This window comes from Sciurus carolinensis, chromosome 9, assembly GCF_902686445.1.
Source record: "Sciurus carolinensis chromosome 9, mSciCar1.2, whole genome shotgun sequence".
Classification (NCBI taxonomy): Eukaryota; Metazoa; Chordata; class Mammalia; order Rodentia; family Sciuridae; genus Sciurus; species Sciurus carolinensis.
This window is the reverse complement of record NC_062221.1, coordinates 139,760,884-139,778,950: the sequence shown is the minus strand read 5'-3', so window position 1 is coordinate 139,778,950 and position 18,067 is coordinate 139,760,884. Positions and strand designations below refer to the sequence as shown.

General features: G+C 62.9%; 1 protein-coding gene and 2 non-coding genes across 3 annotated transcripts in view; all 3 read right to left on the bottom strand.

Annotated features, from left to right (window-relative positions):
* Positions 1–3,510: 3,510 nt before the first annotated feature.
* Positions 3,511–18,067, bottom strand: part of Trpm2 (transient receptor potential cation channel subfamily M member 2) — a 53,490-nt gene continuing 38,933 nt past the window's right edge. Inside the window, 10 exon segments of the mRNA XM_047563205.1 lie at positions 3,511–4,992; positions 5,626–5,742; positions 6,795–6,896; positions 8,003–8,108; positions 8,865–8,951; positions 11,560–11,661; positions 11,917–11,993; positions 12,697–12,854; positions 13,457–13,544; positions 15,572–15,659. Of these exon segments, the coding sequence (XP_047419161.1) occupies positions 4,867–4,992; positions 5,626–5,742; positions 6,795–6,896; positions 8,003–8,108; positions 8,865–8,951; positions 11,560–11,661; positions 11,917–11,993; positions 12,697–12,854; positions 13,457–13,544; positions 15,572–15,659 (1,051 nt within the window). The 3' untranslated portion in view covers positions 3,511–4,866.
* LOC124993843 (Z6 small nucleolar RNA) lies at positions 6,857–6,897 on the bottom strand. The gene has a single exon (XR_007110361.1). It is a non-coding gene; the product is annotated as a Z6 small nucleolar RNA (small nucleolar RNA).
* On the bottom strand, positions 7,996–8,049 carry LOC124993842 (Z6 small nucleolar RNA). Its single transcript, XR_007110360.1, has one exon. It is a non-coding gene; the product is annotated as a Z6 small nucleolar RNA (small nucleolar RNA).

Here is an 18,067-nt window from a genome sequence, read left to right as displayed (position 1 = left end):
CCCAGCAAAGCACTCCTCCACCCGGGCTGCCGCCTCTGTCCCCAGGCTCAGCCGCTGAGGTCCCCTGTTGTCGCGGCCTCGCGGCCTCTCCTGGAGAACGTGGCCTGGTCGCGCGTCACCACCGCCCCCCACTCTTGTTTGGGGCGAGTCTCGTTCACGTGGCTGTAGCGAGAAGTCCTCGTTTTCAAAGTGAAGCGCGGGCGCTGGCTCTGCTTCCACGTTCACCTCTGAGCTCAGGGGATCCTGCTCACCACAGAGCTCAGCGTGCGTGTGTGCGCATGTGCGTGGGCATGTGTGCGTGTGTGCATGTATGGGTGTGCGTGTGCATGTATGTGTGTGCGTGTGGGCACATGTGTGTGCATGTATGTGTGCGCGTGGGCACGTGTGTGTATGTACGGGTGTGCACGTGTGTGTGTGCATGATGGGTGTGCACATGTGTGTGCGTGCACGGGTGGCCTGAATGTCTGTGTCCCCAGTTCATGTGCCCTGCCCCCAGGTGTGGCCTCTGCAGCAGGCATTCAGTGAAGAAAGGGTGGCTCGGCCCCGGGGGCCTCCTGTCCTCCTAAGAGGAGACCAGAGGCCTCTTGCCCTCCACTCGCACGCCAGGGAGAGGCCTTGTGAGGACGCAGTGCCTGTGGGGCCTCAGACAGTGCGTTTTGTTCCCTGTTCCCCTGAAACTCTGTCTGAGAAATCCTTCCGGAAAGGCAGCTGGCCAGGCGCATCTGTGCCCTGCCGCTCACGGTCTTCTTTCCCTGCTCCCCGGGTGGCGAGTGACCAGGAGGAAAGCCCCGAGCTCTGCTGTCCTCCCTGCGGGGCGGCAGGGTGGCCTGGAGCGGGCTCTGGCATGGTTCTCGTTTTGCTTTAGTTAAAAGATTCTCTTTTGCCCTTGAGTCTGGAGTTCTATCTCACTGAACCTCATCATGGAGTCGCTGTCCCCAGGGCGGCCTGCTTGGTGGAGGGTCTGCCCTGTGACGGAGGAAGCCCCTCTCGGGCTTGCGGGTCCCTCCACGTTGATCTCCCTCACGGTGTCCTTCTCAGACCCCTGGAGGCCACTGAGACCTCTGGGTCCTCTTTGGTCTCAGCGCTGCTCATGGCTTTCTCTGCACAGAGGAGATCCTGGGGTTTTCAAGTTCACCTACAAGCAGGCAACAGGCACTGCCCGTGGGGACAGAGGGCCGGGCCTGTGGCGCCCCGGGCTCTCGGCTCTGCCCACGCTCCTCGCCACGGCTCCTGCTCCTGGCCGGCTGCGTTTGGTGTGCACCTGCTCCATTCAGCGCTCTTGCGCCTGAGTCTTCTCTCTCTGTGTGGTGGCTGCTCGCCCTTCTCTAGAGATCCTGCTCACTCTGCTTCCCCGAGGCCAGTTTTCTCACTTCGATGCTTCCTTTTGTTAATTCTGGTTTTCTTCAAATACCCAAAGGTTCTAGATCATCAGTGATTCAGTTAAAATTGGTTGGCTGCGTGTTGAACCGATTTTAGGTTAAAATCAGTAGCTTTAACATAGCCATGTTTTCCTGTCCAGAGGTGAGACCAAGAGGGCTCTGTGGCCACCCCTTGATGCCCCTTCTACCTCCCCGCGCCACCACGACAGGTGTGCTCAGACGGCTGCTGGGGCTCCAGCCATCTGGTCTTCATTCAGTCCACTTCCTCCTGCCCTCTCACCAGCTCTGCCCAGATTCTGCTTGCTGAGCTTTGCCCTGGAGGAAACGGTCCCTGCTCATGACACGCTCACTTCCCTCGATGTCACACAGGACCCTGGGTGCTACCCACTGCCCACGACAGGTTTGTCCACATCGGCACCTCTGGAATGTCCCCCGCCTGGCTCCTGTTCACTCCGTGTTCTGACCCTGAGTCCCGACCCTCATGCACCTCGCCCAGGAGCCGCCTTGATCACTGTACTGAAGTGCTCCCGTCTCCCGGCTCGGACCCCGCTCTCCGCTGGCTGGCCGTTGTGGGCACGCTCCTCCGTTCCCTTTCCACGAGACCCCCAGGGCAGGAGCGGCACTCAGCACTGGTGGCTGAGAGAATGGGTGACCAGAACTCCTGCTCAGTGAGGAGCCCCACGTCCCCTGCTTCCCCGGCGTAGCACAGCTGTGAAGCCTGGGCTCCAGTCTTGGCTCCTCCAGCTGCAGCCCAGGGGCCTGAGCAAGTGCCCCTGCCCGGCAGGACCTGCTTCCTCGTCCAGAGGGACAACACCAGGGGGGTTGGCACACAGTGGGGCCAGAGCAGTGCCTGCAGCTGGGCTCAGTCCTGGGTCCTTGGTGCTGCTGCTGGAGTGACCCAGCCCACACCCAGCCCAGCACCCGGCCCAGTACCCAGCCCACACCCAGCCCAGTACCCAGCCCACACCCAGGCCAGCACCCAGCCCAGCACCCAGCCCACAGTCTGGCCCAGCATCCGGCCTGCTGCCTGTCCCAGGGGTGGAGCCAGATTTGGCCAGAGCAGGACTGGCTCTGCAGGAGCGCAGAGTCGGCAGGGTGGTGGGGCAGGGTGGGCGTGCTGCTGCCCCCAACTGCAGTCAAGCCTTCAACAAGGCAGAAGTGGGCAGAGTGGACACCGGCTTGTAACTGCCCCTCTGGCTGGACTCCCGGCACGGCCCGCCCATCTCCGGGTGCCTATCAGCTGGAGGCTGGCCAGGCCACCCTGGCCAACAGGAGCCAGAGCCAAGGGTGCTGGGCACGGCACTCAGCGATGGGCAGAGCTCAGACCCAGAGCATAGCAGACAAGGTGGAGGCGAGTGAGTGGGTCTGAGCAGACCTCCCTCCAGCACAGGCAGGGACCCAGCGCGGGAACTCAGGGACTCCAGGCTGTCCCCATGTCACAGTCGCTGCTCAGAGCCCCGGGACTGGTGGCAGATGCAGGTTCCCGGGCGCCCAGTGCCTGCCCCTCAGCCCAGGGCTCAGGCCTGGAGGTGGAGCTTTGTCAGAGCTGGTGGGGGCATGTGAGGAGCAAAATGAAATGTGTGACACTCTGTGTGCTGTGTGACTTGCAAGAAGTAACTTGAGTGCTCTGTGCTGTAGTCAGGTAATGAGGTGGTGTTGCCCCGAGATAAGTCTGACGTTGCCCCAAGCTGGAGACACGTGCAACTGACCCCAGTAAGACAACTGCCTTCCCCTGACGAGACCGCTGGCAGGGTCTGATAAAAGGGGTTTAAAAGGACTCGTGTTGAGCCCAGCCCCAGTCTCCGTTTTACACCGATGGGCCAGTGCCGCGCCCAGCCTGGAGGAGACTCGCTGACTTGCTCGTCGCTTGCGGAACATCCCTCGTCCTGACCGTGACGGAGACGTTCCCGCGGAGGTGACGGTGGAGCCGCCCGTGTGCCTCCCGCCTGAGATGTCTCCGCCCGGCCTGCACGACCTCGCCGCCCTCCCTCACCTTCCCACCGTCCTCGCCACCAGGACTCCGGCCGGAGGGAGCTCCCCAGCGAGATCTCCTGGGCCGTCCTCCTGACCGACCTCTGGGAGTCGCTGCCTTCAACTCAAGACACGTCACACGGGAGTGGACCTGGGAACGGGTCTCAGTGAGGAGGGAGCCTTGCTTACCTGGGGCTTACGGAGATTTAGTGATTGAGTCGTGAGACGTTGGTGTGGCTGGAGGTGAGGTGACTACGGTGTGGTGTGATCCGCTCACATAAAGGCCAAGTGATCTCGGACCAAATTTATTCTCACTGACTCTTCTTGCCGCTGGTGACAGGGCGGGCGGCAGGCAGCGGGTCCACTGCAGCCCTGGGAATGTGGATGGGAGGCAGTGCAGGCGACTCTCAGCCGAGCAGAAGGCAGAGGCCTGGCCCAGGGTGTCTGGCATCGCCTGCCAGCGTGTGGGGTGGCCAGGCCAGACCTGGGCTCTGAAGCCCGGGCAGGCACTGACCAGAGACCCTGTATGGTGTTGGCCCCTGCATGAGGGGAAGCCGGTGGGAGGCATGTGGACGCGGACTCCCGTGGGGGTTCGGGGAGAAGCTGGGGTTTGGAAACAAAGGAGGGAGGGGAGTCAGTGGCAAGAGTGAGTCTGGGCCCGAGGGGCCCACGGGAGACACCAGGGACGGCAGGAGGGGCCCCGTGAGCCAGGAGGGGCTGCCGGCAGTCACAGCCCCATCCGCGAGACGCCTGTGACTCTATTGTGGAAGGTGCTGGAGGGCTGGCCAGGCCGCCCGAGCCCCCACAGGACGGAGCTCCCTGGGCTCCACACGGTTCCCCTCTGGTGGCTCCTGACAGTTTCTGCTTCCGTAAGTCACTGACCAAACCCAGCAGCCCCAGTCCCTGCCGGCCCACGGCTCCTTCCTGTCAGAGCACGGCCCTTGGCTCCCAGGGTGGAAGGCAGTCCCAGGCCTTGGGTGCTTCTCTGGACCCCGCGGCTGCACGTGTCCCATCCCAGGAGAGTCCTGAGCCTTCGGCTTCACACGCAGCCCCGGCCTCGGCAGGCGAGGTCTACGTCAGACCATCTCACACGAGAGGCCACCCTGGAGGCCAGGCTGGTCACCCTCCCCACACCCTCACGGGCGTTGGCAGGAGGAGGCCACAGGATCCAAAGGAAGCCCAGCCGGGCTGATGCAGCTGCAGGGTGGACACGCCACTCCTGGTGACGTGGCCAGGAGGAACTGGTCCCTGGCTGGGGGTTGAGGCTGCCAGGCCGGCCCCCAAAAGGGCTCAGGGGCTCCTGGACGCTGAGTGACGGCCATCTGCCTCTCTCCTCTCAGGAGACTCAGGGCCTTCCGGGTCAGGAGCTCCCTGGCCAGTCCACTCGCAGTGGCCTCGGGGGTGTCGTCTGCACTGGAAGTGACTCCATGGCACCAGCACCCCACACTGAGGCCCAGGGCTGTGTGCCTCGGGCAGCAGGTGTCAGCCGTGCAGGCCGCCGAGAGACGCCAGCCAGTCAGTAGTGAGCTCCGAACAGAGCGGCTGCCTCCTGGAGCAAGGCCTTGTGGTCAGCGTACAGAGGGATGCGCCTGTCCACCACCTGCCATCGGATGGACACCCCGGGGTCGCGGGCGTGCCAGGACTGGAAAGACAGAGATGGCCTTCACTCCTCCCCAGCCGGCCCCGGGTCCAGCACACCCCAAACCCTCAGGCTGCAGGGGCCCTGGGGACCCTACCACCCTGGTCTCCAGCTCTCGGCAGGCCACCACCTGGCCACGCGCTTTGCAAGATAAGAAAGAGAACACTGGCTGCCGGCAAGGCGGCCCCTGCCAGGCCGGGACCCTCACATGAGGGAGTCGCCGAGCCGCCCACCAGCAGGCGCCTCGTCCTGCGGGGAGCCCCGGGCTTTGTGTGTGACTGTACCACCTGGTCTGGATTGGGAAGGCACAGGACGGACCCAGGAGCAGGGGACTCTGCGCCAGGCAGGGACGTCCTTGCCAGCCTCACCCTGGGCACCATCCTTGAGCATCACCATGCCCTGCCATCAAAGCACCCAAGTCCCAGGACAGGGCCCATGGGCCACCTGGCCAGCCTCCCGGCTCTGGCCACCTGCAGTGGCTCTCAGGTTCCTTCCCAACAAGACTCCAACCCCAGCAGCCGCCACTCTCTGGCCCTAAGTCTGGGCAGACGACCCCTCCTGGAGCCCTGGAGGCACATACAGAGCACAGCCCCACCTGGACCTCCCACTGCCCACCACAAGGGCCCAGCCTCCTACAGAGTTCAGTCTCTTCAGTTCCACGTCATTCTGGTCCTGGAAGTGGACACTGATGGCCACTGTCTCGATCCAGGCATTGTCTGTGTTCCTCGGATCGTCCACATACCCTTTGTACACCTGGGGGCACAGCGGGGAGACTGGAGTGAGCAGGCCACGGACACCCCAGCACCCACTGTGGGCTCAGGTCCAGGGGGAGGGCCTCCTGCCCACGCCGCCTCTTGAAGCCGCCCTGCGGGGTTGCCCAGCACCGGTGTCCTCCCTGATCACCATTTGGGGCTCACTGTCTCCCCATCCCACTCCCAGCCTCGAGCCCTGCGTCCCCCGGACGCCAGCACCTCCTGCCTGAGCTGGGTCCCCAGAGGCCCGGGAAGGATCCCAGGGCCGGAGATCCAGGAAAACGTTCTGCTCAGAGAGAGGCCAGACACCAAGCTGCAGGCTGCAGCGCCCACCCACAACCCCAAACCGGCAGCCCGAGCCTGAGGCGGGCCGCTGGGGCCAGGCCGGCCGTGGGCTGCCCGCAAGAGGGTGTGGGGCTCCTTTGGGGTGGAGGAATGTCCTGGAACTAGACAGTGGTGAGGCTGCACAACACTCAGCGTGCTAAATACCGTGGTATTGCCCACGTTCAACAGCTATGCAAAGCCACTTCAGAAACGGTTCCCTCCTTTTAAATAGTAAAAAACAAAGGAGGTGGCCCCAGTGCCCCAAGAGTCTGCACAGAACCACAGGACACTGCTGGGTCTGGAGGTCAAAGCCACAACTGTCAGCCTGAGACGGGGAGCGAGCGGAGCGCCCAGGGAGGACTGCTCCAAAGAGTGACAGACAGACACAAGTCCAGAAAATGCTGCCGGGTGCTGGACAGAGGTCAGTGGGTGAGTCCCCACATAATAACAGGACCGTCAGGGATCACGGGAATAGCAACCACCGAGGACGTGCAGGGTGTTTTCAGAAGCATGCACAGGTTTGCACACAGGGAGAGGGGCAGGGTGAAGAGGGCCCGGCTCCTGAGGAAGTGGACACCACGGCCTGCCTTGGGGATGATAGTCCAGCCACCTGTCACCCAGCAGGCTGGGCAGGTCCCCGGTGCCCGTGTGCTCGTTCTGCACCCTTGCAACCACACTGCACCCAGGGGCCAGGTGCAAGGGGGAGACGGGCAGCAGGGCCAGCCTGACCTCCACGCCCTGCTTCAGCAAGTTCTCAACAGCCGGCCAGGACTCTTGCCGGAGAATCTGCTTCAGCTTCTGCGGCAGCATCTCCCCTGGCTCCCGGGACCCCTGGGAGAGAAGGAGGCAAAGGCTGGATGCCAGGCCACCCTGGGGCCCCCCTCCACTGGCCCCCTGCCCAGTATGGGCAGCCAGCCAGCCCCCCAGGAGCTAAAAGCTGGCGAGTGCCTGGCGGTCTGGAGTCAGTTGTCTCAGGGCTGAAGTGACACTGTCCAGAACCACTGTCCACGTCAGCATCCGAGAGCCCTGGCAGCTGCACAGGGGCGTGCCAGGCAGAGCCCCAACCTTTGAGACTGGGATAGGCCTGGGACCCTGTGCAGGGCCTCAGGCCCCCAGGAGGGCAGCAATGCTGTGCCTGCGCATCCTGGCCAACAGAGCAGTGGGCAGGCTGGCCGGATCCTCAGTGTTTGCTAGCGTCCCCCTGGGCTGCCACACACCAGGCTCTCGGCACTCAGAAAGCTCAGGGCTGCAACTGGGTGCTGGCCCAGGAGTCCACGATCCGGCCTGAAGACCCTGGTGGCACCGCTGCCCTGGGGACACACCAGTGACACATGCACCCTGCAAAGCAGCCGCTGGGCCATGGGGATGGGACTGGGGTCAGAGGAACCCAGTGACTGTGGGGTGAATCACAGTCTTCCCAAGAAAGGGGGTGGAGGAGAGGCCCTCGGACTCTAGGAGCCTCAGCCAGAGCCTGGCCACACTCGGCCCTCCTGGCAGGACGGCCCTCTTTGAGCCCTTCAACCTTCAGCCCTGCAACCAATCACCACCCCTGAGCTGAGGGCCTGCCCCCGCTCCCCCTGCACAGCACCGTCCTGACTTTGGGGATCAGCTCAGGCCCTAGACGGGGAGGAGCCGTCTCCTCCATGCCTTGAACTCTGCCAGGGGTCACCAGCCAAAGGGAGCCAGGCCTGGGACACTGTGGGTGCTCAGTTAGTGTCTATGCAAGGACAAGAACCTGAGGCTAGGCGCCCACAGCTGCAGAAGGGACAGGCGCAGGAGGGAGCAAGGTGGCTCTGAGGCCAGAGCCCCTGGAGGCCACGCACTCCCTGCGGGGAAGCAGGGGCGGCTGGTGCTCAGTCAGTGGGAGGACGGCAGTGGGCCAGTGACAAGACAGGCAGGCCATGGAGTAGCCACCACCATGACCGTGTCCAGCTTACCCCTGGCAGGGCCCAGAGCTCCGAGAGAGGCCACTTTACCACCAGCACCTCCAGCATTTTCTTGATGCTCTTCCTGCAGATGGCTCCGTCCTGGTTCCTCCTCCACCTGCAACGGAGCTGGTTGGCACCTGGTGGAGGAGGCTGGTGGCCTCCTCCTGCTCCCTGAGCAGCCTTCAGGGCTGGGGCAGCATCCCGCCCTGCCCCCCGCTCCTGTCTTCTTTTCTAAGCACCAGGTCCCCCGAGGAAGAACAGCCTGTGGCCACCGAGGGAACGTCCTTCTCCACCTCTGCAGCCCGGAGGTCTAGGAAGGGCCCAGGCTTTTTAGAGACGTTCTCCTGGCCCAGCTTTCCAGCCCCACCATAGCTCAGAAATCCCGCTGTGAGCCCAGGGCAGCCTGGGCCGGGTCCGGGGTTGCTCAGATGTGGCCAGCCTGCACCAGGCCACTCAGGGCGTGTCCGCTGTGGGTGTGGGGTCGTCCCAAACACCAGCACCAGCAGGCACGGGTCCCTTGCAGTTTGACTTTTCCTCCCGTTTCTGTGAGCTTTGCTCCCTGGTGGGGTCCTGACTGCAGCTCCTGCCTGCCCCCCGGGGGCTCTCTAAGCAGGGGACTCCGAGGGAGGGCAGCCTCCAGGGGAGAAGGGGCTGGCTGGGCTTTTCCCAAGCGGGTGGTGGCCGGACGTTCCTGCCCTGTTTCAGGGCGTGTCCATGTTGAACCACAGACCCCTCCCCCTGGCCCCAAGTGCCAGGTCCCCAAGCACCCTCCTCGCTCTTGGGCACTCAGGGAGCATCATGAAATCCCCTCCTATGGCACGTGGGTGACCCTGTCCCTGAGGTGCCAATCCCTGGCCAGGCCTGGTCTCACCGGGTGACCACAGGGTGCAGTGCATGGTTGGGTCCAAAGTAGCTGAGGCTCCCGCGTCCACGCAGCCCTGTGCGGCCCATGGGGTTCCTGGGGTGGAGAGGGAGGGGCTCAGCCTGCCACCCTGTTGAGCATATCAGACGAGGCAGGGCAACTGGGCAGCTGGCGGGGTGTGTGGGGCCAGCTGACCATGGGCGGGGCCAGCAGGGACCACATGCCAGCTCCTGCCCAGACCTGCCTGGCCCAGGGAGATCCCACAGGGACCTCTCAGGGGTCAGGCAGGGGCTTCCAGTTCACATGGGGTCACTTGACAAGGGGCATCTCCTGGGCAGAAGTCCACCCCCCTTGGCCAGCAATCATTAAGATAACCACCCCTTCCCCACAGATGGCCACTGTCCGTTGCTGGGGCCTGGCCTTGTCTACCTCTGAAGGCCTGGGTACAGACAGAGTGGCCTCCACAAGGTGGCCTGGTGGAGGGCAGTGAGAAGACGTGGCCAACACGAAGAGGCCCTTCACCCAGCAGCCATGGTCACAGAAAATAGGTCTCCACACTGGGAACCCATCTCGAGGGCTGAGGCCAGGGACGGGGCTGGTCGTGTGCCCCAAGCACGGGGCACTACCCTGGGTGGCAGAGGGTCCCAGGCACTTCCCTGCCAGGCAGGGCCCCTCTGCTCTCACACACCAGGTCCTGTCCCAGGTGAGTCCTCGGAAGGACCACCTCCCAGAGGCCCCAGGCACCAGCGCTGCCGAGCGCACTGAGGCACGACGGCAGGCCTGCCGCCCTCTCCCGGTCACCCTCCCACAGCAGCGCCTGCCCCTCCCCTGCCCACTCTGCCCATCCCGGGGCCCTGTCCCGGCACCCCAGGTCCTAGGCCTGTAGCCCACTGACCCGCCCCTGGCTGGCCTCCCCCACACAGCCCAACGCTGTAGCCGCTCACCTGGCTAAAGTGCCCGTGGCCCAGCCCACTGAGCAGGGTCACCCAAGAGCCCCCTCTGCACCAAGCGCACGGCTGGGTCCCTGAGCTCCCACCCCATCCACTGATCAGGCCCCCAAACATGGCGCTATTGGAGCTGGTAAAGCCCAGAGGGGCCTTCAGGTCAGGGGTGGGCCCTCGACGGGGCAGAGGCCAGCTCCCCCTCCTCCTGCCTCCCCCTCCCTCCCTGTCACCAGGCCAGCAGCTGAGACCCCACACTCACCCCCTGTGTGCTGCCTGACGCGAGCCCAAGGCTACAGGGCCAACCAGCATGGGCCGGACCCTTTAGGACTGTGAGCCCAAACTAGCCTCCTCTTGCTGGGGCACCTCAGGTGCTGCTCACTGCGAGGGGAGCTGACAGGCAGGTGGAACGTCATCTCGCCTGACACCTCGGAAAACCTCCACTCACCAAAGGCTCAGTGGAAAAAATGCATTTTAAAACGCGTGAGAAGAAAATGGGCATGTGTGTGTTTATAGTCGGTATGGTCTGAATATGGTTCCTCCCCGCCAAAACCCAAGTCAAAATCAAGTCCCATTCTGAGATTTAGGATTGGGACATGGTGGACCATTAAGGGGCGACTGGAGCTCAGCAGTCCCCAAGCGCACAGTCCGTCCTGGGGACCGATGGGTTAGGGCGGACGGGCTGTCTTGAGAGTGGGTCTGGCCATGGGGTGTCCTGCACTGCCTCAGGAAGAACCCCCAGTGGATGCAGGCCCTGACCATGGGCCAGAACCACACGCCAGAGTGGACCTCCCTTCTTCATAACCTCGCCTCGCCTGCAGAGTCGTATCATCACCAACACTAACAGACTGAGAAACATCAGAGAGAGAGAAAATACACCTGGGAAAACACAGTCCTACTCAGTGGACCGCGAGCCTGGTGTGTGGTCTCCCCGCTCCTGGTCTCCACACGGCCCTGGCACATCAGGAGCTTCCCAACACGCCTGCATTCCTGCCACCTCTGCCGGTCACCTGCCTGCTCTCTCCTGGTCACCCTCCCACAACAGCCCCTGCTCCTTCCCCTGCACACTTTGCCCCCGTCCCAGGTGTCCCTGTCACCAAAGTGGGACACAGGCCAAAGCCCTGGCTGCATCTCTGTCCCCTGCCACCTCCCCTGGCTCCGGGTGCAGAAGCCCACCCTGTTCCAGAATGTCCCTGACAGTCCTGCACTGCCTCCCCTTCCTCGGGGCCCGCACTCCCCTGCCGCCACATCCCAGAGACCTCCTCCCTCCGGGTCTGCCAGCCCCTCCTGCCAGCCCCTCACCAGGGCAGGGAAACCGCCTCCCCTGCCCCAGCCTGGCACACGGGGTGCACAGGCCACCTGACAGCTTTACGGCGGCCCCTCTCCTGCACAGGGGGGATGTGTCAACCATGGACACCGGGAGAGGCCACCCCTCACCACGTGAGTCCTCAGCCACCACCCCTGTGGCAGAGGGTGTCTTCCCACATGTGACCCTTGTCATCCCCGCTTTACCACCACAAGCTCAAGTCCCCAAAGGTCGCATCAGAGACCCAGGGACAAGCCTACCAGGCGCCCTGGAGGCGAATCCACCGCCTCCCCACCAAGCTTCCCAGGCAGGGCACCACGAAGGTCTCCAAGCAAGAGCTGAGGAACGCGAACGTCGGGGGCTTTCCTCCAGAAAGGTGCCCCGCGTGCCACCGGCAGGCACTGCCCAGACGCAACCCCAAGGGCTGTGCCTGAGGGCCGCCCGGCGGGCCACTCACAGGGGGAGCCCGTCCCGCACCACGTAGGCCCCGTGGAAGCTGCGCCGGTCCCTCGGTCCGTCCAGGGCGTTGTAGGTGATCTTGGACAGAGGCTGCGGGGTGCTGGGAGCAGACGAGACACACGTCCCCGTGAGAGGAAGGCGGGGCAGAGCGGGTGCCGGGGCCCTGGGCCCAGCCTCGCCTGTGCCAGCTGCCGTGACCCAGGCCTGGGCTGCAGAGGGGCCTCAGGCCTCAGGCCATGCCCCATGTCAGGAGGCGCCAGAGAAGAAGCGAGGCAGACCCTCCCGGCTGGCCCCGGCAGTTCTTGGGGTCCTCTGTGAGGAGCCCCGTCCTGGAGGATGAGCAGGGGCCACTCACTCTCCCACGGGGTCCACGAGAGCCACGTCCTTCCTCTCGGCCGTGTAAAAGGGAGGGTCGTAGATCGTAAATTCCACCTGCACAGAACGGGCAGCTTCTCAGGGTTTCACCTGGAAGAAGTGGACCCCAGGAACCAGGCGGGCCCGGGGCCCTGTCCAGGCGGGACCAACACCACCCTGGCGCACACAGCAGCTGTGACGGGGCAGGGCTGGGGAGGGTCAGCCACACGTGGGACAGCCACACAGGGGTCCATCACGGGCAAGGACATGGCAGCCCAGGAGGGGTCTTCCCAGGGGTGGGGCATGGGATTCCTCACAGCAGAATGGGGAGGAGGCAGCCACCTGGAATGTTCCAGAAGGGCTGAGAGCCTATGGGAGAGGGAGGGGTGGACTCCCCAGTGCCAGTACCATCGCTGTCCCTGTGCCTGTCTCTCCCTCATGCCTGCTGCTGGGGAGGGGGAGGGCTGCTCCCTGGGGGAGTGGGCCTAGGGCAAGGGGGAGGCGGGGGCCTTGGGCCAGGCCAGCTGGGGCGATGACCAGCTGCAGCAGCAGCCTGGGCCGTCAGCTTGTGTGGGCTGGAGCTCCCCGCAGGCCCTCTCTGCCGTCTACCTGACCTACCTGCCTCAGTTTCCCCATCTGTCAAGTCAGGGCCACCAGACGTTCAGAGCCCGTGAGGCTGCCGTGCTGGGGAGCCGGGAGGAGCACAGGAGGGGCAGGGCAGGACACCTCCCCCTCCCAGAGCCCGCCCCTCCTGCCCTGGGGCACACAGGAGGGCACGCACCTCCCAGGGAACCTTCTCGTTGGGCACGGGGAAGCGTGTGACGGGGGAGCTGGGGTAGAGGAGGTGCCGGGCGTTCACGTGATAGCCATCTCCTGGCTCCTCCGCCTTCCTCCTGGCGCCCAGGTCAGCATCTGGCTCGTCGCAGGCCTTCTGGGGTGCTGGGAGGAGCACAGCGGGCACAACACAAAGCCCAGCCCGGTTCAGACGCCAGCGCCAGGGGCCTCTGCCCCCGGGGCCCACGCTGGGAGGGCAGCAGAGGCGCAGGACCACGTCCCCAGCCGAGGGCAGCTGCACCCAGAGCTCTCAGCAGCGAGCAGGACTCGCAGCCCGCTGCCAAGGCCTGCCCGCTCACTCAGGGGTGGCACGCTTGCCCTTTGGGGCCAGCCCCATCCAAGGAAAGCCACTCACTCACGTCCATTTTGGGTCAGCCGCACATTTAGGAAAATGAACTTTGTTTTCCGTTCCTTGGGCCACGGGGTGGTTGACATCTGGACACCTTGCCCACCCTCGTCCCAACTTTGCAGCCAGGCGTGAGGAGGTGGTCAGAGCCAGCGGGCCAGGCTGCCCCAGTCAAGTCGGGAGACAGGCCGGCTCCCACGGGGGCAGGTCCTGGGCTCCCACAGGGGTGGGCCCTGGGCTCAGGATGGGCCGAGCTGAAGGCTGCTTCCACAAAGGCCCTGCAGCTGCCTCTCCTCCTGACCCACCCGAACTCAAGCACGCAGGCTGGTGGAGACCACTGCTGGCGTGGACACCCACTCACCCAGAGTGGGCACGCCTGCCTCCGAGCCAAAGCCACTGTCCTTCAGGGTCGTCACGATCCAGTGCAGAGCTCTGGTCGTCTGCGCCACCTGGAAGGCAAGTCCCAAGAAAGGTCTGCTTGGCACCTGCTGCCCACCAGCAGGCACCCTTCTGCCCTCCGCCCACCTTGACAGTGAGGCTGGCAGCCGGCCCAGGGCCTCACTCCCCAGGAGCCACGGGCACCAGCTGGAAGCCCGTCCTCCCCTCACACACTCAGCCTCTTGGCACCTTGAGCTGTTTGAAAGTTAAAAGCATGTCTGCTCCTCAGGCAGCTGGCGAAACACCAGGACCGACCAGGGCCCTGGAAACCCTGCTTCCCTGGGTGGGTGGACGCTGGCTGCTGACCCCAGTGTCAGATAGTGCTGCTTGCTCAAGAGAGGCAGTGACCATGGGACTGGACACAGAGAGGCAAGTGGACCAACCTGCAGCCCCCAGGGGTCAAGTCTGACCTGCAGTGGGGGAGGGGGCGCCATGAACAGAAGCAAGAGGCACTCAGCCCTGCTCCTGAGGAACTTCCCCAGAGCCGGTGCACAGAGGCTGGTGCACAGAGGCCGGTGCACAGAGGCCACTGTGCGATCTGTGACGATCAAGGCCACATGGAGTTCCATGACCGCTGCACCTGTCGGAGGTGTCCGCAAGGCCTGGACCCTCAGGGAGCCCTGGGAGATGGCAACCTGGGCAGGGCTGGCCAAAGCTGGACACCCAGCAGCACGCACCAAGCTGGAGGGGAACAGCAATGAAGTTGGAGCAGCGCTCGTGCTGGCTGGCTGGGCTGCTGTGGCTGCAGGGCCTGTCAGGAGCACCAGCCCCAGGGCCTGGTCCAAGGACACGGACCAGGGGTGGCAGAGGCTGAAGGACAGGAGGTGTCGGGGGAACCAGTGGACAAGGTGGGCCATGACCTTGATGGTAAGACAAGAACACACACAGGACTCTGGTGACATCCATCCCAGGCACGAAGCTGCTATGGACCCCAGAACTGCCCTGCTGAGTCCCCTGGATCCCGGACAGCAACAAGGGAGCCAGGCCTCCCCACCACAGCCTCCCTCCCCACGCCGCGGGTGCCAGCGCTGCCCGGTCAGCAGGACTCTGTGTCACCTTCCTCACCGCACTCCCTGTCACTGCCCCTCCCGCTCAGACAGCACCGCAGTTGCAGGGCATGTGGGGAGTGGGCACCAACCCCCGTGGGCTGAAGTGCCCCTCACTCGGGTTCCCTGGGAGCCCTGGAAAGCAATTTTGCTTAGAAATAATCTTTGCAGATGCAATTAGTTAAGGTGTGCCCACTGTGGTTCAGGGTGGACCCGGCATGCAGTGACTGGTGTCCCTGGAAAAAAAGGAGGCCCAGACCTACAGGAAGGATGAGGCTGGGTGAAGACGGACGCAGGGACCCGCTTGGGGGACACAGCCAAGGGAGGCCTGGGACCAGCAGAAGCCAGAAGCAGCAGAAAGGACCCTCCTCGGGACTCTCCAGAGGGGACAGAGTCTTGACTGTGGACTGTTGACCTCCTAAACCAGTTTCTGGTGTTGAAGTCGCCCAGTCTGTGGCCATTTGTTACAGCAGCTCCAGGAAGCTCACACCCCAGGGCAGGACCAGGCCAAGCCACTGGCTTCATGCCACCTAGGATGGCTCTGCCCTCCCTGACCACCCTCCTCGTACACCACAGGCTCCCGAATACAACCTCCAAGGCCAGGAGCCACGCCCCAGCCATCTGGGCACCTGTTCCCTCCCGATGCTGCTTCGTGCCAGCCAGGTGGTCCCCAGGGAAGCTCAGAGTCATCTTTACACAGTCCCTGCGGCTCTCCTCCCAGTCCCCGCTTGGCCTCCACAGGCTTGAGAGCAGTGTGGCTTCTTCAGGTCCTCCCTACCTCAGGGAGCCCGCCCGGGGCTGGAGGGGGGACAAGCAGTCTGTTCCTGGGACCAGCCAGGAGCAGGAGCCGGTAGGCAAGCACCACACTCTACAGGCAGGGAGCTGTGCCGCAGGGGGCGCTCTCCTGGCTGGGGTGACCTCCCTCAGCTCCCCCATCTCTGTGTTGTTTCCCGGAGCGCTCAGTCTCCACGATGACCCCACCTGCAACCCACCTGTTCCTCCAGGGAGGCCAGTCTCTGTTCCACGGAGCTCGATCTCTTCAAACGGTCCATGTCCAGCAGCTCCACCATGGTGTCCACCCTGAAAGAGGACACAGCTGAGCCCCAGCTGACGTCGGGGCCCTGGGACATTGGGGAAATACGAACCCACTTGCTGGTGGCCCTAACAGAGCCCGCAGCCCAGGCTCTGCGCTGGCCCGCACTGCAGTTGTCTCCTCCGGGTTGGGAAGTATTTCTAATGAGGTTTCTGCTGCAGGTGAACTGCTAGCACCCCAGAGGGGACATGTCTCAGCAGACGCATGGCCCGGGCTCACAGGGCCAGGTGGACGGTCAGCAGGGGTCTGGGAAGAAGCAGGTGAGTGGGGGCACACACCTGAGCTGGGCATCTGGATTCGCCCCGGGTTGCCCCACACTCTGAGCCCCGAGTCACAGGGACTGAGGTTGCCCCACACTCTGAGCCCCGAGTCACAGGGACTGGGAGTGGCTGGTTGGTGTGGGGGTGGGGTACTGCTCTGTTTGGGGAGTGTTTGGGTTTGTCTTAACTTTGCTAAAACATAGGCACTTCTGCCGACCTTGGCCTCTGTGACCATGGTCAGAGTAACCGCGGTCAGCCCATGCCCAGAGCTCTGTCTGGTTTTGCCAGGGGTGGCTTCTCCTCCTGCCTATGGTGCCAACTGCTGGCAAAGTTCTTCTATAACAGAGTGACAGCCATTTCAGCAGTGGGCAAGTGTCACTGGGGTGTGACCACTGGCAGGCATCTGGGGACTGGGGTGTGACCACTGGCAGGCATCTTGGGAGAGGAAGAGGATCTCTGCCTGAGGGCGTTGCTCTCACCCACACAGTCCCACTTCAGTGCTGGCTTTGCCTTTGCAGGTCTGCAAATGCGCTAGAGCAGTTGTGGGACATCTTTGGACCCTGTGCTTGGGTCGGGATGAGATGTGGGAAGCATCTACATCTGCAGATAGCTTGTCAGGGACCCCAGACCTTCAGCCCTGCACTGCGGTGAGAAGCTGGAGTCAACTCAGCTCAGCCACGATGCTGGGGGTCTGGCACACAGTACCCGGTACCCCATGGTGCCCCAGGGCCTCACATCCCTCCCCAGATCCAGGCAGGGCTGATGCAGGGCCCGTGCAGGGCCCGGGGGTTATTTCAGCATTTTGCCAGTTGCCTGGTGTTTTGTAGGATCTTATCTACACGCATTTTTGGTCAAGACTCCTAGACACATAAACCAGGACTTTGAAAACGTGAGTGATATCTTAGCATGCCAGTTACCACTCCAGCTGAAGCACTCGGCAGGGACTGTCTTGGAAATTTTTATATTTTAAGTAAGCTTTTTTGACCTTAGGAGATAACCAGCAGAGCATGACTTCCTATGGGTTCCAGGCTGGCATCGGCATCAGATCCGTTCTGAGCCTCCACAGCTCTGAAACATCTGGGTCGAAGCAGCTAGGAGGACAATGGGAGCTGATTTCTTTGGGATCAGCCCAGTTTCTTAAAGCAGGACACTGCAAAGTCACAGGGCAGGTGTTCGAATCCAGGCCACTCTGTTGACCATGAGTGGATGGCAGGCTACCTGACTTCTACTTCCTCGATAGTAAAGATAGATAAACACCACCTCCCTCTGCAGGAGGAGTGAGCAAGAAGGTGCAGGTGAATGCCTGGCCCAGAGAGCCCTCAGCACACCTGTCGTCAGTACTCTCATGCTGACTGCTGAACTTCAATGATACTGCTCCCAGTTTTGGGGCTCTGTGGCAGAGATCCTAATGGGTGGAGGGGCCTTTCAGAAACACCCTGAGCACCATCACCATCATTACCACCATTGCCACCACCATCACCATCACCATCATCACCATCACCACCACCATCACCAACACCATCATCATTACCACCGTCACCAACACCATCATCACCACCACCATCACCAACACCATCATCACCACCACCATCACCACCACCATCACCAACACCATCATCACCACCACCATCACCACCACCATCACCACAATCATCACCATCACCATCACCATCACCACCATCACCAACACCATCATCACCACCACTATCACCAATACCATCATCACCACCACCATCACCAACACCATCATCACCACCACCATCACCAACACCATCAACACAACCATCACCATCACCATCACCACCACCATCACCACTACCATCACCATCATCACCATCACCAACAACACCATCACCACTACCATCACCATCACCAACACCATCACTACCACCATCACCACCACCACCATCACCATCATATCAGCATCATCACCACCATCACCACCACTATCACTACCACCATTGCCACCATCATCACCATCACCATCACCATCACCAACATCATCACCGCCACCACCATCACCATCACCACCACACCATCACCACTACCATCACCATCATCACCACCACCATCAACAACACCATCACCACCACCATCACCATCATCACCAACATCATCACCAACATCATCACCAC